Source organism: Odocoileus virginianus, chromosome 4 (genome assembly GCF_023699985.2).
Source record: "Odocoileus virginianus isolate 20LAN1187 ecotype Illinois chromosome 4, Ovbor_1.2, whole genome shotgun sequence".
Lineage (NCBI taxonomy): Eukaryota > Metazoa > Chordata > Mammalia > Artiodactyla > Cervidae > Odocoileus > Odocoileus virginianus.
This window is the reverse complement of record NC_069677.1, coordinates 46,880,756-46,904,587: the sequence shown is the minus strand read 5'-3', so window position 1 is coordinate 46,904,587 and position 23,832 is coordinate 46,880,756. Positions and strand designations below refer to the sequence as shown.

At 36.1% G+C, this 23,832-nt stretch overlaps 2 protein-coding genes across 5 annotated transcripts in view; one reads left to right on the top strand and one right to left on the bottom strand.

The window, feature by feature from the left end:
* IFT80 (intraflagellar transport 80) overlaps positions 1 to 4,032 on the bottom strand; it is a 113,905-nt gene extending 109,873 nt beyond the window's left edge. Inside the window, exon 1 of one of the 3 annotated variants that reach the window (XM_070466505.1) lies at positions 3,658 to 4,032. The gene's annotated coding sequence lies outside the window, so the exon portion shown is untranslated. The remainder of the gene's footprint in view (positions 1 to 3,657) is intronic. The other 2 variants (XM_070466504.1, XM_070466503.1) reach the window with 2 other exon arrangements.
* A 111-nt stretch (positions 4,033 to 4,143) lies between these two features.
* SMC4 (structural maintenance of chromosomes 4) overlaps positions 4,144 to 23,832 on the top strand; it is a 32,743-nt gene continuing 13,054 nt past the window's right edge. Inside the window, exons 1-13 of one of the 2 annotated variants that reach the window (XM_070466501.1) lie at positions 4,144 to 4,262; positions 5,370 to 5,513; positions 6,346 to 6,524; positions 6,978 to 7,169; positions 8,655 to 8,831; positions 15,103 to 15,267; positions 15,517 to 15,644; positions 16,094 to 16,234; positions 16,914 to 17,064; positions 18,456 to 18,620; positions 20,090 to 20,323; positions 21,810 to 21,995; positions 23,437 to 23,598. In XM_070466501.1, coding sequence (XP_070322602.1) covers positions 5,375 to 5,513; positions 6,346 to 6,524; positions 6,978 to 7,169; positions 8,655 to 8,831; positions 15,103 to 15,267; positions 15,517 to 15,644; positions 16,094 to 16,234; positions 16,914 to 17,064; positions 18,456 to 18,620; positions 20,090 to 20,323; positions 21,810 to 21,995; positions 23,437 to 23,598 — 2,019 coding nt within the window. In that variant the 5' untranslated portion in view covers positions 4,144 to 4,262; positions 5,370 to 5,374. The remainder of the gene's footprint in view (positions 4,263 to 5,369; positions 5,514 to 6,345; positions 6,525 to 6,977; positions 7,170 to 8,654; positions 8,832 to 15,102; positions 15,268 to 15,516; positions 15,645 to 16,093; positions 16,235 to 16,913; positions 17,065 to 18,455; positions 18,621 to 20,089; positions 20,324 to 21,809; positions 21,996 to 23,436; positions 23,599 to 23,832) is intronic. The other variant, XM_070466502.1, reaches the window with a different exon arrangement.

Below are 23,832 nucleotides of genomic sequence, written 5' to 3'. Positions count from 1 at the left end.
TTGCCTGAAACATAGGAAGAACTCAACTATTAGCTATTTGTAGTGAAAGCTGGTATTTCATTATCCTTCATATATTCACTCTGTTCTGAGCTACCAAGAATTTCTTCTTGGAATACCACTTACTCCCTCTTAGCCCAAATGGCTTCAATGGAGTCAGCATGAGACCTAGGCATAAGTCAATTAGAGCTTTCTGAAGGAAACTTTTATTCAACTAAAAGAGAGGGAAGAAAGACTCTTCTTAACTTTCCAGGCTTTCCAGTTTAGATTCAAGGCTAGAGTTACTATAACTATCTTACCACAGCAAGGGGAGAGCATGGTGGTGTCCCAGGCCGCTATGTGAGGTCTGAGAATAATGCCAAGACAAGGGAACATAAAGCAGAGCAAAGAAACACAGTCCTAGTTCTTTCTTTGAATACTAAATCCAGTTATACAAAATCACTGCAGATGGTGATTGCAACCATGAAATTAAAAGACGCTTACTCCTGGGAAGGAAAGTTATGACCAACCTAGATAGCATATTAAAAAGCAGAGACATTACTTTGCCAACAAAGGTCTGTCTAGTCAAGGCTATGGTTTTTCCAGTGGTCATGCATGGATGTCAGAGTTGGACTGTGAAGAAAGCTGAGTGCCAAAAACTTGATGCTTTTTTTTTTTTTTTTTTTAAAGACCATTTCAAAATTTATTTTGGCAGACTAGAAATTTACAAGATTCTAAGGAAGGCAAGTGGGTAGTATCCTTTAATCTGATCTTGATGCTTTTGAACTGTGGTGTTGGAGAAGACTCTTGAGAGTCCCTTGGACTGCAAGGAGATCTAACCAGTCCATCCTAAAGGATATCAGTCCTGGGTGTTCATTGGAAGGACTGATGCTGAAGCTGAAACTCCAATACTTTGGCCACCTCCTGTGAAGAGTTGACTCACTGGAAAAGAGCCTGATGCTGGGAGGGATTGGGGGCAGGAGGAGAAGGGCGCAACAGAGGATGAGATGGCTAGATGGCATCACCGACTCAATGGACATGAGTTTGAGTAAACTCCGGGAGTTGGTGATGAACAGGGAGGCCTGGCGTGCTGCAATTCATGGGGTCGCAAAGAGTCGGACATGACTGAGCGACTGAACTGAACTGAACTTCTTGCTTACGGAAGCTATTTTTTTTTCCTCAAGACAATTTGGATTCCGTCTTCTGTCACATATTATTATAACGATGACAAAACTTAACTATGCATTTAAAGAACTGCAGATGTTAATTTTAATTCTATTCCAATTTTTCCCCTTGAACTTATTATTTCTTCCCGTGGGGTACAACTTTTTAAAATACAAAAAGTAAGGTTCTCTTCTCGAACTGCCTGAAATTATAGATAATGGCTGTTAGTAAATGATTTGGGACCAGAAAGATGAGACTTGGTTATACTTTTCAAGATGGTTTTAACTTGAGTTCATCCCAACAGAACCAGCTTCTTTTTATGCAAAGTACTGGCAAGGATCAATCAAGAGGGAGTAAGTCTACCTCTTGTGACCCTAATCTCTTCTCAGATCACTTCTTCACTTATTCTGAGTGTCCTACTTTCACTCTAGAGTTGTCTCCACTGTAGCTGTTGGTTATCAATGTCTGTTCTACATTATCAATCTGAGTTAAGCCTGTTTAAAAAGTATTTATTCTGTTTAAAAAATATTTATGGTCAGGTTCAACTAAATCTAAAGCTATTGGTCACTTTATTTACTTTCTGAAATTACATTTCTTATCAGTCACTAAGACCAAACATTATTTACAACAACCATCAAAGGTAGTAAAACTAAGATTTATTTGTGGCTTATCTTTCTTATCCCCTCATCACTAATCTAGGGATTCACAAAGTATACTATCTGACTAACTTTAAGGGCTCAGACTATTAACTGTTAAATGTGTCCAAATTTTTACCATTCTACTGCATAGGCGCCTCTCGCCTCCTACATGGAAAAGTGGACAGTAACGATCTAAGCCATACTTGATCTCAGTCTCTTTCTCTTTTTACACATCCCACATAACTGTTAACTTTTTTTTTTAACCAAGTCACTCCATAGCTCAAAATTTTTCTAATATTTTGAAGATTTATCAATCTAATATCCTTGACCTGGTTTTCGAGACTCTTCATGAACTAACCTTCTTCTAACTTGACAGTCCATTATTCAACCTTAGCACATACCCTAACAAGGTCAATGTTATAAACACAGCAATATCAAATGCATGCAGTGTGTATGCTAGATGAACAATCATAAACGATCCTACGCAGTAGGTATTATATGCTGGTTTCATAATAAACAGTTTGACAAACTGAGTACATGGTCTAAGTAGGTAGCTTTAAAAAAATGATGAGACTTGGGATTCTGTTATCTGTTACATCTTTCTACTACATGGTGCTCTGTCTCCCATATACATTACTCAATTTGGTCTAGTCTTTGCTTTTTTTCAGGGTTAATATCTCTCCAACTTGGGTTTAGTAGTGTTTTACAGACTTGAAAACTCAAAAGATTCCAGATGATTTCAAACAGAACTGATGTTTGTTCTGGTACACCTACCAACCAAATTTTTCATTGAGCTTTATTTTCTGTAGTTCGTCTTATGAAAATAATTTTTTACAACTACAAATAAAAAAAGTATATTACAATACGGAGTCAATGTTTATTCAAATCACCATAGTCTCTCAACCTCACCGAATTCTTACACTTCAGGGGAGTGTCTTCCACACCTTCAATTCTTGAGAATCACTGAACCTTAATATGATGTTCCTCAGGGCAAGAATCATACTTTCTTACTTAGAATGACAATGTAAATTCACTCATAAAGCTGATTTATTAGAGCCTCAGCATGCCAAGTCCTAAGTATGCAAAAGTTAAAAGGGGGAATAAAAAAGACTCCCAGTTCTCAGTCAAGTACTTGAGAGTCTCTGAATAAATGTTTGTTGGACTTATTCAGATCAATGAATGGTTAACAGTGAGATGGGATAGGACCAAGTTTGAGAATCTGATCAAAGTTCTGGAAAAACTAACTCCCCAGAAAAATTCACAAGCACACAGAATTTTGTACTCAATTCCGGGGGCGGGCAGGGGCTGGAGTAGTGGAGAAGTGGTATGAACTGCTCTGAACCCCAATCACCTACTACCAGATCCACAAACTCCTAGTTAAAAACCCATTAACAAAACTAAATTATCTGGGAACAGGAATACTTGCTCAATAATCCTGATTATGCCTGAGAGTGCAGTGTATACAGAAGCTACTTAAGAAATATCTGCTGATTAATAATTTCCTCATAACCAGACGACACCAGCAAGCAAATCGTTTCTTCCATTACAGAGTCTTTCAGTCGAATGATTTAAAAAACTCAAAACCCCCTTTCACTAGTGACATTAATGACCTAACACCAATAACCCGAAATCATTATTTAGTATTCACTACACAATCATTCACCAATCCAGATCTTTCCTCCGTGTTGCCCCTCTGCTCCCTCCAAATTCAAGGCTTCCTCCTTCGCATCCCAAAAGCTAAGTCCAGAGCGCCCAGTGAGACGGGAAATAACCGATGCTCCACGCCGCACACACTGTCAAAGCAGGAAAGGTGAATACAGTAAAGGCCACAACTTCCAAACCCTTTCCTCACCTCTCTCTTGGAAGTAAACAGACTTACCTTAAGTTCCAGGAAAACGGGATCGATCTTTCTCACAGAACTGGGACCAGTTACCAAGAAGCAGCGGACCTCCCTGTCACCATAGCGACTTCTAAGAGCTAAGCTCACTCCCTCTTCGCGCGATACTTCCCCTCAGCGCGTCACCCGAGCGGGCCTAAGACCCCGCCCCTCAGTGGGCCCGCCCTCTTCTAAAGGGACGTTATTGGATGACTGATCTTTGACTTAAACTGCAGGGCGAATTCCACTTTATCTTTCTCAAAATTCGCAAGGTTTTAAAAAAAAAATTATAAGAGTGCTATCGCCGTAGGGCCATGGAAAACACTGTTTCGCCTTTTTTCACTTAGTAAAAAACGTTCCCTGCATCGTGGATTCCGCCAGGAGTTCGCGCATGCGCATAAGGTATCAGAAGATGGCGATAATCGCCGCATTTTTTTCAAATTAGTGGTTCCCAGAAAGCATTGCGCGCATTTGTAACGAATTTCCGTTCGAGTTTGTATTTTAGGCGCCATTTTCGAGTGAAGGACCCGGAGCCGAAACACCGGTAGCAGCCGGTGGGGGGGCTATACAACCGTTTCCAGCCTCGGTCTGAGAAGACTATCCCGCAGGTAAAGTACTTTTTTCCCTGATCGGTTGTCACACTCTCACTTCCTGCCCGGTCCGCGGGCGCCTGGAAAGAGGCCTTGAGCTGGAGCAGCCGAAGTCTAGGCTGAGGCTGCCTCGGGGAGATTTCGCTCGCTGTCACCCCTCCCCCCTCAGTCGCTCCCCGGCGGTCGAAGCTCCCGCGCGCTTCTCCCGGGCGCCCCTTCTCTGAGCTACTTAGGCGTCGATCGTGGGACTGGGGCCACGGGGCGGGGGGCCCTCTCAGCCCGCGCGGACCTTTTCTCAGAAATCTTGGTCGGACTACGACATCGCCCCCGTCCCGGCCCTCTGCCCGTTTCTCTTCTCCCGAGGGACTAATCACTGAGTCTGAGCCCTTACTGGTGGCCTTTCGTAGTTTATTGTCCAGCGGAATTCGCCGCGGACCTCAGAGGGACAAACCCCTGCCACCCCAGGGTGATGGAAGCGGAGCTGGTGCTGCCGGCTTCCGATTTGAAAATCGCGAGCGGTCGACCCCAGCCGCAGGTCCCCGGCTGGCTTTGAGGAGACCTCAAAGCCCCCGGGCCGTCAGCCGCGCCAAGGGCTAAATGGCGGGGAGAGGAAGGTGGGCGGCGAACCGCCACTTCGTTCCCGACTGCTCTGGGAAGTGTTGAGAACCCCTCAAACCTAAAGCTAGAACGGACTCAGAGACAAGAATCTGTGCGCTTGGATCCCTAGCCCCGAGAGTGTGGGAATGTCTGTAAATGTCGGCGTGCGGGATATAACTTCGTTTAGAAATGACGTTACAGTATTCTTACACATTTACACTGTGGGCGGCGGGGGGGTGGGCATTAAAAAAATAAAAAGAACTTAAGCAGTTGCTCTCTTCGCTGGCTCCGCAAGCACGTCTAGGAACTTGCTTAGAACTTGAGCGAATCCCGCCTTCTTGGCACTTGTTTTTTTGTGCCTTTCCCGAGGACTCGCTGGCGTTGCGCGGGGTTTTTAAACGGAGCCCTAGAAAACGGGTGGACGCAGTTTTTCCTCTAATGGGACGGGTCGCGGGCCGGCGGGGAACTTGCCGGCAGGGCCGGCGGCCCGCACGGGCTGACTTGCTCCCGGCTTTCCCTCGGCTCCAGCGACAATGCCCCGTAAAGGCACCCAACCCTCCACTGCCCGTCGCAGAGAGGAAGGGCCGCCGCGGTCCCCGGACGGCACCAGCAGCGACGCGGAGCCGGATCCGCCGCCCGGCCGCGCGAGGAGCCAGGCGCTGGCCACCGCAGGTGAGTAGCCCTTCGTCACGCCGAGGGCAAGCGCGTGGAGACCCGGCACCCAACCCGGGACGGTTGGTATTCCAGGGCGCGGACGACAGGGGTTGCGGGGTTGACATCCGAAGGTCAAGAAAGCGATTTTCACAGATTGGAGAGTGTGAAATTTCGGTTAACGGTGCTGGAGGGATGGGGGCTAGTAAGTAGATTCAATTCTGAACTTCTGGTCATTGCCTTATATTTCGCGGAAATCGACATGGTCAGCCAGAGTGGACTTTTTTCAGTGTCAGCTTAACTATTTGTTAATATGATGAAAAGTTGCTTGATCGTACAACTTCACCTCGGTGATCTAAAATTTCAAAGAGGAGATAATTTGCTCCCACGGCCGCAGGCGCCGTAGGTTTTGTGAGTCCAGGAATTGAGTGAGTTGAAACCCCTGTAACTGTCACTGGAGCTCGCCAGTGTCCAAAGTTAAGGTTCCAGGTGCTTAACGGATACTGAGAGTTGGATCTAGAGCCCTAGGATTTGACCACCTGTTTAGGCAGGGAGCAGGGACTCAAGTGATGATGGATTTTCCAGATTTTCATTACGATGTAGTGTATTGACTCCTAAAAGGTATGTTTCTATAGAATTTTGTGACTGATGGCATCTCTTTCAAAAATTTTCTTTTTTTATAAGACAAAGCCTAAAGGCTCTCATCTTTTATGAATATAATACTGTATTTGAGTAAAACATAGAGATTCCTAGGTTCCGTAAACGACGTCTCTCGAAAGATTAGCAGGCTAACAAATTGACTGATGCAGGCTTACCCTCTCCCTCTTTTTATTCTTTCCTTTGACTGACTTAGAAACTCCAAGTGAGGAAATTGATAATAGAAGTTTAGAAGAGATTTTGAATAGCATCCCTCCTCCCCCACCTCCTGCAATGACCAATGAACCTGGAGCTCCTCGTCTTATGATAACTCATATTGTAAACCAGAACTTCAAATCTTATGCTGGGGAAAAAATTCTGGGACCTTTCCATAAGGTATTTGACCATTTTTAAATAGCTGTTGTAAGGTATTTGTTATTACAAACTGTTTCAGTTTTGTAGTTATTGTATTTATCCTGATTGATACATACATGGTGTGGTTTCTATGCTTTTAACTACTGAAATTAGCTTTTGTTTATCTGGTTATCTTTTGGTACCTTTCTTTATAAAATTTTCTTCACTGAATAGAATTTGTGGGTTTTATGTTTGAAAAGAATTATTTTCTCTTTAACTGTAGAAATGAATTTTGTAAAAAGTCTGAGTCAGAATTAGAATATGATCTTATTTAAAGTGTTGAAACTTGTAACATACAAGATATGATGTATGAAAACGATCTTCTAGCAGCAAAAGCTTTTTAAATACTTGTAGATTTGCTGCAAGTTAAACCATTTTAAATTAAAATCAGTAGTACAACCTTTTTAACTTTTTTTTCCTGTTCTTTTTATGCAGCGATTTTCCTGTATTATTGGGCCAAATGGCAGTGGCAAATCCAATGTTATTGATTCTATGCTTTTTGTATTTGGCTATCGAGCCCAAAAAATAAGATCTAAAAAACTCTCAGTTCTAATACACAATTCTGATGAACATAAGGATATTCAGAGTTGCACTGTAGCTGTTCATTTTCAAAAGATAATTGATAAGGTAAGGGATTTTGTTTCGTTATTTGTATCTTCAAGTAAGGAACACAGGATTTCATTGCATTACACATTTTATTATTTGGGGCTTAAATTAGCTTGTAAAAAATAGTATGTGGTTAAAGCAGAACTAATATTGATTTCATTGCCTCCGTGATCATATTTTCTTTTTGAGGTGTGATGGTGGCTGTTAAACTTAAAATGTTAAGATTTTTAGCCAGGGAAATGAATTATAAGTAGTTTATAATAATACCTTTTTGAGCAGTTCTAGTATCTTGAGTACCAATTTGGCATTCTTTTATTATAAATTTTGGATTTGTTTTTAAAGTTATGTTTTCATTGCTTTCAGATAAGTTACCTAAACTTGAAAATGTAACAGTTGACTAATTTTACCATCTCCTTATTTCAATTCACATTAAAGTTAGTAGGAATCTATATGTGTGATATGAAAGAACTTTGCTTTCATATCAACTTTTAAAACAGTAGAAGGATAAACTAACTTTTTTTTTTCCTCTAAAAGGAGACAGTTGTACATAAAATGCATATTTGGGTTATTTACATGGCTCTGTTGGTACTGGGGTTTTTTTCTCTTCTGTTTAAGAATCAGCTTTGGGAATTCATAGTTCAAAACTGGCTGGAACCTAAAAATGTAGAAAACTAATTACATAATGAAATGAGGATGTGATTTGGCCTCTAGGTCTTGTTGTTTTTAATTTTAATATAAAGAGCTTTAAATAAATTTTCATGGTAGTATATATTTTAATTTTGTTTCATATTGCTTTTCTGTTATACAGTTTGGGTTGGAAAGTAGATAGCCAGTAAATCTGATTTGATTTTGTAGCTTATTAATTACACTTGATTTGTGTGAAATTTAAAAGTCATGGTTTCAAAATGACAGTTTTTAAAGGAAAGCAAGTTTTAATGTTAAAGCAGATTTGCCCTTCATTTCTTTTTGTTTGATTAAAAAACAGGGAAATGTAGTTGTCAGTTCTTTGCAGTTCTTTTTACCTTTAATTAATAGCTTATTTTTCACCACCACCACCCTCCAAAAATTAATCTACATCACTGCACTACTATCCCCTCCCTTTTTCCTTGAATCATCCCTTGCAGCTTTTTTTAATGAACTAATATAATCTATCAAGGTGGTTTAATATTTTGGGTGAGTTTGTTTTGGATACAGTGGGATTTTTGTTTCCCTTCAGTTCTTTTCTCAGTTATGTATGTTTTTAGGCTTGAAGGTGTAGTTAGTTGGTTTGACTTTTTGGTTTTTGTGATCTGTGAGGAAGGAGACCAAGAACTCCATAGAAATAGAAAATTATTTCTATTCTTTGCTAAGATAATTAATTCTTAGAACTATTGTCAGCTTTTGTACATATCCAGTTAAAGTTCTTAATCCATAGAATTGGTTTCAATATGAATTGAGTGAAGTTTGAAGCAAACTTATGACTTAACACCAGCAATTGTTTTCTGGTTTTGTTTTTCCTCAAAACAGGAAGGGGATGATTATGAAGTCATTCCTAACAGTAACTTCTATGTATCCAGAACGGCCTACAGAGATAATACTTCTGTTTATCACGTAAGTGGGAAGAAGACTACATTTAAGGATGTTGGAATTCTTCTTCGAAGCCATGGAATTGACTTGGACCATAATAGATTTTTAATCTTACAGGTAAGTTTATTAAGACATCAGAGGTTCTCTCTTTTTTTCTTTTAATAAAAGTGTAAAGAGGTTTTTTTCCTGTTGGATGAATCCTGTATTTTTGAAGCCTTAAAGTACTGTAGCAGCACATCATGGTTTACATACTACAGTCAAGATGCGAATCATTATTTGCTGCTCTAGAAATTTAAGGAAATGCATTCAAAACTGTATTTTCATCATCATATGCTCATTTTGTTTGGATGGACTGACATACTTGTTCCGCTCTAGCAGCACGTAAATATTGGCGTAGTAAAATAAATATTAAACACCAATATTATTGTGCTGCTTTAGCGTGACAGGGACATAGCAACTATTTATCATTTCTGTTTGTATTTCTCTTTATGATAACATTTTAAATAAGATTTGTTACCTTTTAATAGTTCTTTTACTTTTGTTCTTATTTGTAATCTCTACTAATATATACGCCAAAAAAAAAAGAAAAAAAAACACTCTGAATACTAGGTGTTTGACAGACTTCTCTGATTTAATTTTTTATTTTTTTTAAACAATATGGTCAATTAAAAGCTCATACAAGCTCTTTGTTTTGGTTTAAATGGCCTATTGAACCACTACTACTGGAAAATTAGAAAGTGATATTTCATTCTTAAGTATCATACTGTTAAAGTCTTTTTAAGGAGGTATAACATTAAGAACTTGGTGTTAAGTTGATTTTTATTAGAAACTCTTTTCTTTATTTGAGTAAAGATATTTTCTACCAGATTTGCTTGGTAAGAAAATCCTTTATCTTCTCTGTGTTTTATCTTGCAAGAAATTTGTTAGTGTGAAAGCATGGCTTAAGAGGAGAACTGTTGTGATGTAGAAAGAGCAGCTGATATTCTTTAGTGTCCTGCACTACGTTTGAGAAAGTTCTGTTAGTGTGGCTGAGTGTTCCCAGTAAGAAACTTACAAAATGTTAGCTGCTATTTCCATTTTAGTCTATATTTTTCAACTATTTTTAAAAAATAAAAATTATTTATACATAATGTATGTGGAAAGTAAATAAATATCATTCTGGGATGACTTATGTTAGTATCTTACTACCAGTTCATTTGTATACTTCTGTAACCCAAACTTAATTTAAAATGGATGTTGGGAAATCATTAGCAGATATATTTCTAAATGAGATTTGAATTTACATAAATGTGGGGTTAAAGCTATGTGTGTTTTTTAATCAAATTTAACTGTTCTGGGATTTGATTTGGTTAATTATGGATTAAAAAGTTATGCCCCATTAGAAAACTAAATTTGATAATGATACCATTTTGCAGGAGCTTATTGTTGTGTTTATCTTATTATTTGCTGTGTATTTACTATCACCCTAAGATAAAGTTTTATACCTGTACATAGACTTATCAAAATAGACTGCATTTTAACTCTTGTAAGGGTAATTTTTTTTCTTTGGTATAGCCTTTCTACATAATTCAGTGAATAAAGGGAATTAAATAAAGTAACATCCCAAAGAGGTAAATAAGAGTAGTTCTTAAATTGTAAATTTTGTATTCAATATGTGCTTCTAAAGTGTCCAGGATGCTTAAGCCCTTTATCCCCATAATCTCAACTTGTTTTTAATCATCTTAACAGTTACATTGTTGAAATCATTTTTAATACCAAGGTAAACTTTCCACATTAACAAATTGAATTCCATTTGATTAAATTTAGAGATAAGAATCTTAAGGGCTCACCTGTTAGGAAGAAGAAACAGGGACTGGACTAGATAGATAATTTAAAAGTTTGAGGGAAAGTATCAGTGGTTTTTATGGATTTTTATTTAGTTCCTTATCAAAATCTTAGACTCCTGCTCTAGAGATATAAAACATTTGAAGGTAAGTAAGAATACAGTTTTCATTACCTTATCTCCCACTAAATAACATTATCTTAAAAACTAACTAGTTTGGGAGACTGGGAACCTGGGACCATCAGAATATCATCATCTAAGACATAGGTGGTTGCTTTGAATAAAATGTAGGCTCTTTGGCCAGTGGTAGTGATTAACAGGCTAAGTGATACAAATTCAGCTAAAGTGAAAACTTACTTTTTAGACTAAAAAGCACTGAAATTTAGAAGTCCATAAGGATAATTTTTTTATAGTATTTATAATGGTATAGTAGGTTCTTCAAGTAGGTATTTCTAGTATTTGAAATCATTTAAAATTTCATCGTTGGCTATTTTAATGAGTTCCTAATGAGTCACTAAACTGAGATACTATAAATGATCCAAAGATGGTAGAAGTCTATTTCTTGTCCTTACAGGCATTTATACATGCCTTCCAAAAGTGTTAGGTTATAATTGCCATTGTACTTTGTACATTTTTGTACATTTCCCTGTTTATACCTTGTTGGAGAGCTGGTTTCCCATTGTCATAATTCTTGGTATGAACAAGTAGAGTTTTTATTAGCTGAAAGATTTCACAGTAGCTCATTTTGTCACAGTTTTCAACTTCATATGCTTTTTGTCTTCATATTTTAAAATATAAACTAAAATTTAAAAATAACTAAGATTTTTTTTTCTTATTTAGTAATTTGGAGATTGGATTAACCAAGATCTGAGTTACCTGTTCATTTTTTCTTTCCAGTATACTTCTCCGCCAGGCATAACATATAAGCTTACTTGAATTCTGATCTTTTATCTGTAGAAATAAGACTGTGCTGTTTCAAAAGAAGTTGTTTTAGTTTTATCAGTAGTACTTCAGTTATCCAAAAGTGTCTTGTTCAACACCTCAACTATATGAAAGAAACTATCCCTAAGCACCCAAAATAAATGCCAATCAGTCTACCTCCTAAAGCATTGTCCTTTCTGTTTATGCACTTGTTTTACAGGTACTAACCTCAGTCGTTAGCTTCTTAGCCTTTGTTAGTTCACAAATTAAAAATTTATTAGAATAGCATAAAAACAGTAACTTTAAAAAAAAAAAACCAGTAACTTAACAGTAAAGTAGAAAATGGAGAAAATAAAAATACAACCAAGGCAAACTGTCAAAGCCTAGTAAATCTGGACCATTTAATTTTGATGCAAACACCCATATTTACCTTAAATCTTAAGGCCTTCCTTATTAGGAAAAAACATTTTATTATGTATGTACTATATTTGAATCTCCTGTGATTCATGCTTGGTAAAATTTGGATTCTGTTTCAGTAAAGATAAAGCATCGTACCTATGTATTCCTCTTAGATTTTTAAGCTGTATTATTGTAAATTAGATTATTGAGGAATGCTGTAAATGAGTCACAATATCTTGGTTTTCTGCCCAGATCAATAAGTTAAGGTTTAGGCCTTGGATATTATAAATATCCTCTTGACATATTCTTGCTATTTTTATGTTGCTTTTAAAAACCATAAATGGTATTTTCCACAGTTGCTTAATATCTCTGATAGAGTGTAAATACAAATTAAAACATAGGAAGTTAGTAGTAAACAACAGTGAAGAAATTTGTTTAAAACCTTGTTTAGTATATTTAAGCTATGGAAAATAGAAATAACATTGAGGAGGCCTATAAAACTGTCAGCTTCAGATGCTAGCTTTATAGCAACTTGAAACTTGTTTGTTTGGGTTTTTGTCTACCATACTACCACTGTTTGTGATTTGGAGCTTTGAAGGTGACTTTAAATTCAGGTTTTAGATTATTTCTAAAATGTACTGAGCTTGAAATTAAAACTACTTTGTAATTTCATTTTGGGATAGGTACGTTTTCTGAAATGGGTGGTCCTCTAAGCCTAGACTGTCAGCCCTCAGATTATACATGAAATGACACAAAATGGAAAAACAAGGAAGAAAACAAATAGTAGCAAGTGCTAAGGCAGTCAGAGAACATCAAGGAACAGAACCACAAGAAAGGTCTCAGGTTGTTGTTGAAATACCACAGCAGTCCTAATAGTCACCTGACAGGCAGAGGCCTAAATGTTCTAATAACCTGTTGATTCAGTAGTGTTAATTGGTAATAACCGTTTTTTAATGGATCCCATATAACAAATGAAAACAGTGTTACATGGGACTTGATGGAATTGTTGATTCATAAATGTCCTTGTCTTTGACTTGAAAATGTTTTTTTCTGCTGGGCAACCTTGTTAGAATGAAAAGAAATCAGAGCTATATATCTTTCATTTTAACTGGAAAGGGAGGAACAAGTGACCAAAAACAAGCAACCACTATGCTTTGTTTTTATTAGGCAGTCTCCTAATAGTAGTATTCCATCACTTCAATAAATAATTTGGCCTGGAAAAGTATGATGCCCTTAGGAATATTTTTTATCATTGTTACACCAAATCATAACTTCTGGTTATCTGAAAAATGTATGCCTAAATAATACCTTATGTGATTTGACTCAGATACGTAAGTTCTCTTGACATGAATTTTCATTTATCTTACAGTAAGTGTTCAGCTATTCAAATCGAATTAGAATATTAGACTATTTGGTGTCAGATATTTGGATTATAAACACAGACATAAAAAAGTTAAACTACTTCCGGATTAGTGATTCTCTGCTGGGAGTAGTTGTTGCTTTCTCCCCCAATACATTTAGCATTGTCTGGAGACAGTTTAGGCTGTCAACAGCTGGGGTAAGCTTCATGCTGGCATCTAGTAGGTAGGGTCAGAGATGTTATTCAACATCTTATGCTACCCAGCATAGCTCCCCACAACAAAGTATTCAGCCCAAAATGTCAGCAATGTTGCTGTTGATAAACCTTGTTTAGATAAAAACTGAATAAGTCTTGGCTTGTACGATGGCTAGAGTCTCACCTGTTGTGATCCAAAGCTTTAGATACTCTTCCAGGCTTAAGTTCTGTCTAAAACTTAAAGCTTACCTAAAATATTTGGAAAGAACTGATAATTGAAAGCAGAACAAAATACTTTATATAAATGTCTACATGTTTTAGTTTAAACACTAATATTTAGCTAAATCTAATTCATACATACCCAAGGTTACAGAGAAATTTAAACAATGACAGGCTCTCAGGATAACATTTCCCTTGTGTTTTATAATCATGTGCTGTTATCAAAGTACAGAAAAGGGGTCATCTATAAAATTGTTTTTAATTTTGATTTTGAGTAGATTTTTTTCCCCCCTATTATGGGGTCTTAGATTCCCTACTGGAGATCAGTGCCCCCTGCAATGGAAGCGGAAGTCCCTAATGAGTAGTTTTTAAAGGAACTGTTTTATCCTTTCTTGTTTGGTCTTTAGTTTTTTTTCTACTGTGTATAATTTTATTGAAGATTTTGGTAATATGATGCTTTGTCATTATAACTGTCATTATATATAACTTTGTCATTAAACTGTCTGTTTTAACCCAGATTTTTAAGTTTCATTTATAAATACTGTAGATATTTAAATTGAGAAAGAATATATGCCCCCTTTTAAAAAATTTTTTTCAGTCTTAGCTGTTTTGCAGAAATAAAGGGATATGTTTTTATTTTTCTACTTGTGTATCCCTTTTCTTCTCTTGTAATAAAGAGTACATGCAGGCTATTGGTATGTAGTAAAGTAGCATTTTGCCTGAGCATATTCAGACAAAATTTTCTCCCCCATCAAGCTAAATGGCTGCCTTTCAGTCAGCCTTGAAAGTTACTGACTGGATTTTTTTCTTTTCTCTTTGTAACTGAACTGCATAAGTGCAAATATATAATGTTAATTTTAGATTTTAACTATAGTTTAAAAGTTGTTATAATAATGATTGCAAGCAAAAGTTTTCAGTGTATGTACCAAGACCTTTAGTTTACAGTCAGTTGGCTTATTCCTATTATTACCATGAGAGAAAATAGTATTTCCTTTTTCATTTAATTGTTTGTTTTTAGAAAGTTAGAACATCTTTACTTGGAATTTTATATAGTTTTATTTATTTATTTTTGGCTGTGCTGGGTCTCTGTTACTTTGCACAGGCTTTCTCTAGTTGCAGCGAATGGGAGCTAGTCTAGTGTTGTGCAGACTTCTCATTGCAGTAGCTTCTCTTGTTGCAAAGCTGGGCTCTGGAGCACAGGCTCAGTAGTTGGCAGCACACGGACTTAGTTGCTCCGAGGAATGTGCGATCTTCCAGACCAGGGATCGAACTCGTCTCTGGCAGGAGGATTCTTTACCACTGAACTATCAGGGAAGTCCTATTTGCATCTTACTAAATCTTTTTATGCTACTGATTTACATCATTTAGTTCTAATTAATGTTGGATTTGTTAATTGACTTGTTTCTAATTCTCATTTGAGGCTGATATAGCCAAACATATATAGTGAGTGTGAAATATTACTTTTTTTAAAGGGTGAAGTTGAACAAATTGCTATGATGAAACCAAAAGGCCAGACTGAACACGATGAGGGTATGCTTGAATATTTAGAAGATATAATTGGTTCTGGACGACTAAATGAACCTATTAAAATCTTGTGTCGGAGAGTTGAAATATTAAATGAACACAGAGGAGAAAAGGTGAATCTTCTGTAGGCTTTTGTAAACCAGAATGTTTCATTTATTGATTAACAGATTTTACTAAGCCAGATAATTCAAGTTATGGTAGATCATAATTGTTTAAGCGAAGTTTTATGTTTTCCTTATGAACATTTCAAAGAAACACTTTTCGTTAATGTAGTTTGTTTTTATCTCATGTTGGCATATTTTAAATTGAGACTGTTCAAATACACTTAATATGAACAATTTCTATCCTTTTAACTTTTGTAGTTAAACAGAGTTAAGATGGTAGAAAAGGAAAAGGATGCCTTAGAAGGAGAAAAAAACATAGCCATTGAATTTCTTACCTTGGAAAATGAAATATTTAGAAAAAAGAATCATGTCTGTCAATATTACATGTAAGTACCTTAATTTATCAACTTTCGTATTAGTTTCTGACATTAAAATCTAATCTGTTCTCTCTCCCTGTATTAGAGAAATGTGAAGACTGAAGTAAAAAAAAATTCTGCAAGTGGTTGTGATAAATTTATTAAATTAGAGTTTTTTGCCATAGTAGTGAAGTTAATTTTTAACTCTCCTACTTGAAGTTGGGTTCACAAATATCACTGTGCTTAATACTTAATAGTTTTACTTAGAAGTTCTTTTTAATTCATCTAATAGCAGATCTAATTGTGTTTATATGGAACCTATTTTGTTCCTAATGCTAGCCTTGACCCTGGGTTGGTTTCTTCCTTCCCCCTCCAAAGACCTAGATAACTTTAGAAACAGTTGATTTTACTTAAAATAGTTTCAGAGTTTTAGAAACGGTACTTTAGGATCTCTGATAGCTTTTTCTCTCTCTCTCTAGTTATGATCTGCAGAAACGAATTGCTGAAATGGAGACTCAAAAGGAAAAAATTAATGAAGATACCAAAGAAATTAATGAGAAGAGCAATATACTGTCAAATGAAATGAAAGCTAAGAATAAAGCTGTAAAAGATATAGAGAAGTAATAATCTTTTGGAAAGTACTAAAAGTAGATTATTTTATGACATGTATGTGTGTGTGTCTATATATAAACTTAATACCAGCATATGAGGGCAATGTATTTGCCAGCATATAAAATATTTTAAACGGTTTCTTTTTGCAACCAAAAAACTGAATTGCCTTTCATCCAGTTGATGATTATCACAGGTTTGAGTGCCCAACTCTGGTCTTAAAAATAATGGAGGATGCTACCCCCTAGTGGCAGAACTCAATAATACAAAACATCATTGCAAAAATAGGCATTTAACCTGACAGGTTAGTTGTCTTAAAGTTTTATCATTACTTTTTTCATGGCAATCTTCAGTGACACCAGTATCCCTTACCTATGCAGTTTTCTTTTTTTATTCTTTAAAATGAGTTTTGACTTTTTTTTTTAATGGTCAAATTGTTATATACCTAGACATCATAGTCACTATTTCCAATCTAGCTTTGAAAGACAAAATAACTCATAACCACACATTTTAACAACTCCTTCAAATATGGATGGAGGGGGGAGGGTTAGCTTGAAGCAGGTAGTATTAGGATCCTACCTTATAAGAACTTGGTACATTTACATGGTGTTTCAGGCAAGGTATGTAAGGTCACTTTGAAATATCTGAATATCCAAAATAGTGACTGATACAATTTTCTTACTTTGCTAGGAAGCTGAATAAAATCACAAAATTTATTGAGGAGAACAAAGAAAAATTTACAAAACTAGATTTGGAAGATGTTCAAGTTAGGGAAAAATTGAAACATGCTACCAGTAAAGGCAAAAAACTAGAGAAACAACTTCAAAAAGATAAAGAAAAGGTAGGTTATGTGGGGGAAATTCTTAATATTTCATGTCTGTCTGATGTAGTTGTTTATTATTTTTCACGAATGTTCTTGCCCCTTAGAGAATGAATTAGAATTCTGAATGTTAAGTGCTTCAGGATTTATCTCTGAACCTAATTCCCCCCAACCCCACCCTTTATGGAAATCCTGCATCCATTGGCTTTGAGTTTTAGAGCTTATGTATGTGATATACATGATTGGAGAATTGTTTACCAAATCAGTAATTCTGTTTTGGTGGCAAAATAATCTTCCTGGAATATATGGTTTAAAAAGAGGTTTTTAGTTACATATCATAGACTTTTAAAAGTAGTACCTTTGCCTACAGAAATCAAGTTAAGAATATCAGCAGGGGTTTCCCCTTAGAAAGGAGGGAAGGGGAAGCCATAATTTATAGCAAGGGGTTGATTAGCTAGTTTGAAGTTTTAAAAGACCAGAATGAACTTTAGACCAGAATGCCTAATTTGCTGGGAGCCAGACTAATAATTAATTTGGAGCATTTCAAACTATATTCACAGTTTAATCAGATATTCATAGAGGCAACACTGAAAGCCCCTCCCCTCAAAAAAGTTTTGTACCATATATTTACATGGTACTTATAACATAGGCTCTGCTTTACCTTATAAGCAAATGCATTTGTTCACAAAATACTTTATGTGTGTACAGTAGTAGCACATCTTATATGAATCAGTGTTTGAGGGATAACATTTTGGAAAGTGTTTAATTTCTCCCTAATTATAGATAACCAGGATAAACAAAATACCATGGATGTCATAGTAACCCCTAAATTGGACAGAGTAAGCCAGATGTAACTTGAGTAACAGTTATTAGCCTTTGGGCATCAACTGTGGAAGAGTGATTATTACTGGAAGGTATTAATGGAATAAAATATTAGTCCCACATCGTGACTCTGAAAGGGTAAAGTTGGGAAAGATCTTAGGATTTGAGAGAGACTGGGGAGGTGTAAAGGTAATATGTGGTAGGTTGTAATGTACCGTGAAGGATACTTTAAGGAATTTCATGTACTCAGACCATGTTTGTAGGTGAAGAAGGTTAATTACAGCATAAAGTTACAGCAGAAGGAAGAAAGATACAATGCCCAGCCAAGGAGAATTGTCTTTTGTAAGGAATCAAGGATTCATAGAATTATCTTTACCTAATTCTATGAATTAGACTGAATATAGAAATTTCAGCATATAGTTAAGGAAGTACACTTGCTAAAGCTAGCTGGTTCAAACCTAATTACAATGAAAACTGCAAAGGTCTAGAAGATCTTGAGAAATGCTTTTAAGTAAGTTGGGTATTAATGGTATTGGATAGCCTAAAGGTACATGCTCCTAGTAACTTTTTAATTTGTTTTATAATCTTAGGTTGAAGAATTTAAAAGTATACCTGCCAAGAGTGAGAATATCATAAGGGAGACAACAACTAGAAACAATGCCCTTGAGAAAGAAAAAGAAAAAGAAGAAGAAAAATTAAAGGAAGTTATGGATAGCCTTAAACAGGAAACACAAGGCCTTCAAAAAGAAAAAGAAGTAAGATTTCTTTATCAGTTGGTGTTTATTTTGATGGCTTTTTCCCCCTCCTATCTTAAAGATTGTTTTTATAGTAATAGTAAAAAATGAACTGTTAGAATGAGAAGTTTAGGCTTTTAATATCTAACATCCACGAAAATAGCCAACCTAGACACTCTCCTTTTTTGTTTTCTGCTTTCTCATTTTAAAAAGATGTTAACAGAGAATGAGAACTTAAAGTGGTAGAAGAAACTGTATATCAGATACTTTGCTTTATGTGCTATTCTCTGTTCATGTTGACTTAATCATCACGTTTTCTCTTCTCTTAAATTATTTTCTTGGTAATTTAATTGGTTACTACCTATATATGCTTGGAACCGCACTAACCATAGGTTGACATCTCCCTTCTTTACTTTTGTAGCTCTTGTGTAATAGTTTTAAAGCTATGGGTCTTGTGTTAATTCTTGGTTGCTTAAGTCAGTTACATATAAGATCTTTGTAAATTATACCTCAGTGAAGTATTTTGGGGTTTCTCGACAGACTAAATTGATTGTTTTGAAATATGGACATGTTCTAGTATCATCTATAAGAGTTTGTAAGTAGGATGCCTATGTGATAAAGTGGCTAAGTATCATACAATCATTTTCCTAATAGAATACTTTATAGATCAATTTTTCACATTTGCTCATCTCATGTATATCAAGTGATCCCGTGTGCCTTGGCATTCTAGGTTAGTAACAAAGCCAGGACTCATACCTAGGTATCTTTGGAGCTAAAAACAGGCTCTGCTGCTTACGAGTGAGTGCATGACTTTGAACAGGTTATTTAAACTCTGACCTCAGTTTCCTCAAAATGGGCATGATGATGATCGTAGGATTGTTGCGTTAAGGAATTCATACATACAAAACATTCAGGATAGTGCTTTGAACATATTCTACAGTGGTGTGGGTGTGTGTGTTGGTGGTCATGATTTTTTATCATATTAGTCTCTAAATTGAAATACAAGGAAATGGCAACCCAGTCCAGTATTCTTGCCTGGAGAATCCTGTGGACAGAGGAACCTGGTGGTCTGCTGTCTATAGGGTCGCACGGAGTCAGACGGGACTGAGGCGACTCAGTATGCATGCATGTGTTGGAGAAGGAAATGGCAACCCACCCCAGTATTGCCTGGAGGATCCCAGGAATGGAGGATCCTGGCGGGCTGCCGTCCCGTCTATGGGGTCGCACAGAGTTGGACACGACTGAAGCGACTTAGCAGCAGCAGCAGCTACCTCATTAAGCTGTTATTAAATCAGTTGGGGAAAGACTTCATATACCATGAACATTCACAACTGAGCAAAAACTGTTAGTCCATTCACTTATGACATTTATTTCTGTATATTATGCTTACATAATCTATGAAGTTAAATTTAAAATGTATGGTTTTCTCTTTGGTTTAGGTTTGAAAACACATATTTCAGATTAAATGGGGGTCTATCATATTTTAACAGAGTCGAGAGAAAGAACTTATGGACTTCAGCAAATCAGTAAATGAAGCACGTTCAAAGATGGATGTAGCTCAATCAGAACTTGATATCTATCTCAGTCGTCATAATACTGCAGTATCTCAATTAAGTAAAGCCAAAGAAGCTCTAATGGCAGCTTCTGAGACTCTCAAAGAAAGGAAAGCTGCTATTGGAGATATAGAGGCAAAACTCCCTCAAACTGAACGTGAGCTAAAGGAGGTAAATCTTTGCTTCTGTGTTTCATATGAACATTGTTTGTCAACCCTAGTTTTATTTGTTTTCATACATATTTACATACTTATATTTTTTTAATCTCAACATCTGGTGTGACTGATAGATTTTGATGCTGTTGTTTAGTGTAATCTTCCCCAAAAGAATGGGGTTAATATTTCAGTACTCCATCTGATACAGATTAAATTGAGACTGTCAAGAAACTTTGTTCTCCCCTCAAGTGTCAAACAGCATATAATATTGCTATCACCATCATTATTTCCCATGGAAATAATTTAAACAAAAGAAAGGTTTTGTTTCGCTAAATGTAAATGTAGACAACTTATGCAGTGATACAGGAAAGTCTAATAAATGTGTGTGTGTGAACAAATATGCAAGTCAACTGTTGCAGTGTATTTTTCTATTTTTGGATTTAAGAATATACTTTCTTTGTTGGGACTGCAAGTTGCTGAACTAATCAAGATATCTTACTTAGTTCATCAATCTTCTCTCCTCTCCTTGAGTAAGGAATTTCATAACTTTAATTTCCAAAGCATCATTAGGCAAATTTCAATAGAAGATGCTCTTTGAAGCGTAATGACACTGAAAATAAAGTAAAGTCTCTTTCATTTTAGTAAATGCATACTGATTGGTCATCAGAAAACTTCATGGCCATGTAGAATTTAAATGTAAATTTAGGTTATATTCAGTTATGACTTCTGTCTTCCTGGTGATTCAGTTTATTTTTGGGTAAATTGTGTTTATAACTTGAGCTTCTACTTGAAACCAGTATGACTGGTAATAGAGGTAATTTAAAACCAGGAAATGAAAGAGAATGTCAGTTGGAAAAATGACTGCTCCAAATTGGTAGACTGAGAAACTGAGAATTAGGATTTGTGTGTACATGTGTGAGGTTTCTCCTTTGTTGGCAGCCTGACATTTTTGTATAGAAATAGTACTGTTCACTCATCATGTTTCCCTTTGTTTCAGAGCTGTGCTTTTGTTTTCCTTGGTTTAATTAGAATAATGAATTATGCTATATAACACTATATAATTTAACATATATTTGATATATAATAAACTAAAAGATTTATTTAGAAAGCAAACCACAGTATTAATCATAGCCATACCCAGTCGCCCATATCTAGAAGCCTATATTGAGATCTATTTTTGATTAGTGTAAGAATATAAGAATTAGGAAACATTTATGCATAATTATGTGGTACAAAACTGGGATTTCCACAACCCTAGGTCTACTCATTCTATCAAATCGGTGCACTGCTCCTAGGACTATATTGAGGTTGTTCTTATTATTGACCCAGATAATTTATGCCCCCTTTAAAATAGAAAACCCATCCATATTTTTCAAAATCAAAGCAGCAATTACAATGTGACGGCATAGTTCTGGTTCAGGTGTTTATTATTATTGGCCTTTTCCTATGTTGTAATAAGGGTGTCTGCTTTGGGGATTCATTTTCCTTACTCTCACCTTTAGAAAGAAAAAGAACTTCAAAAACTTACACAAGAAGAAATAAATTTCAAAAGTTTGGTTCGTGATCTTTTCCAAAAAGTTGAAGAAGCAAAGAGTTCCTTAGCAATGAATCGAAGTAGAGGGAAAGTCCTTGATGCAATAATTCAAGAAAAAAAATCTGGCAGAATTCCAGGAATATATGGACGGCTGGTAAATTTATTTATAAGTAACTATACATTTTTCTCAAATATTGTAATTTTCTTAACTTTAAAATAACTGTATATTAAGTGTTTTTTAAGCATTTTGCTCTTACACTCAGGCATAGTAAAATTCTTTGTTATGGATCCTTTCACATTAAAAGTTAAGGAAGTGCAAATACAAGTCGCTCAATTGTGTCCAACTCTCTGAGACCCCATGAACTATACAGTCCATGGAATTCTCCAGGCCAGAATACTGGAGTGGTAGCCTTACACTTCTCCAAGGGATCTTCCCAACCCAGGGATCAAACCCAGGTCTCCTGCATTGCAGGCAGTTCTTTACCCCTGAGCCATAAGGGAAGCCCATTAAAAATTAAGTTTGGGATAGTTAAATAGTCACTTTAAGAACAGATGGCGCAAGAGTCCTTCCCAAAGAGGCATTTGGGCATTGAGTAAAAGGCCATAAATAAAATCTCTCAGAAGTCAAAAAAAAAAGAAAATGATCCAATTCTATTGATATACTTAACTACTTTTTTCTTTAAAAAAATAAGAATTTGATAAATTATATTCTGAGCTTTATACCATTATACTGAGGGTTGTAGCTAGAGTTTAGGAAAATCGCAAAGGATATTGTCAAAACCTAAGGCTAGGGATAGTGGGTACCTGAAGCCTGAACTCCTGAACCTGAAGAAGGAAGGGAATTTGGCCATGGCTAGAGGTAGCTGGAAGGAAGTGAGGAAAATAAATGTTTCAACCCCCTTCATCTATTCTACCATTTCTGGCTGGTACCTCAGTTTGTCTTCAGCTGGAGAGCCAGAAGAACCAATTAATGCACTCCCTGAATCAGCCGTCCAGAGAAGGAAGCAGAAGAAGGTGATTGAGAAGGGCAGATGAAAATTACCCAGCATAGTTGCTTCCATATCTTCATGTCAAGGACTTCTGCCTTAGTTTTTTGAAGATACACAGTTTGGTCCTGTTCCTCTGCTCAAGGAAAAATGAAACTAGTTGGTTAATGCTCCCTGATAGCTAAGTTATTAATAGACAAACAGATTTACTTAGATGGTTTTCAATAATTCAGAGTTTTATTATTCTATGTTATTTTGCTTATAACAATTATAGGTTTCAAATCATCACATTATAAATTTTCACTTATATGCAGGGAAAACAGTTCTGTTCATTTTGTGCTCATTAAAATTTCAGACTCTGTATATCCATAAGTTTTTTTTTAAAAGGTGGATAAAAGCCCTGGTAGTGATTGCCTCTGCAGAAGAGAAAGATCGAATGTGAAGGACACTTAAATTTTTCATTGTATACCATTTTTGTACTTTTGTAAACTGTATGTAGGTATAGTTCTTCAATTAAATGAAAAATCTGTATAAATAGAAATGATCTGTGCCTAATTCCCTGCTAATTTGATTGTGTGTTCATTTCCCCCCCCGCCTCTTATTTATTAGGGGGACTTAGGAACAATTGATGAAAAATACGATGTTGCTATTTCATCTTGTTGTCATGCATTAGACTACATTGTTGTTGATTCTATTGATACAGCCCAAGAATGTGTAAACTTCCTTAAAAGACAAAATATTGGAGTTGCAACCTTCATAGGTTTGGATAAGGTGAGTATTTATAATCTACCTGTATTTTGGTTTTTAAGTGCCAGGTGTTGATTGATTTTGAATCCTAGGTCTTTCCTCATAGTTGCTTCAGTGAACCACCTAGTAGGTCTTGAGGATTATATTAGGCTCTAGGGGTTACATTGTTGTGAGGAAAAAAAACTTGTACTGCCTCCCCTAAAGTAATATGCATTCCTATGTTGGAGTGACTGGTAGTTTGCTATGCTAACTTCCATC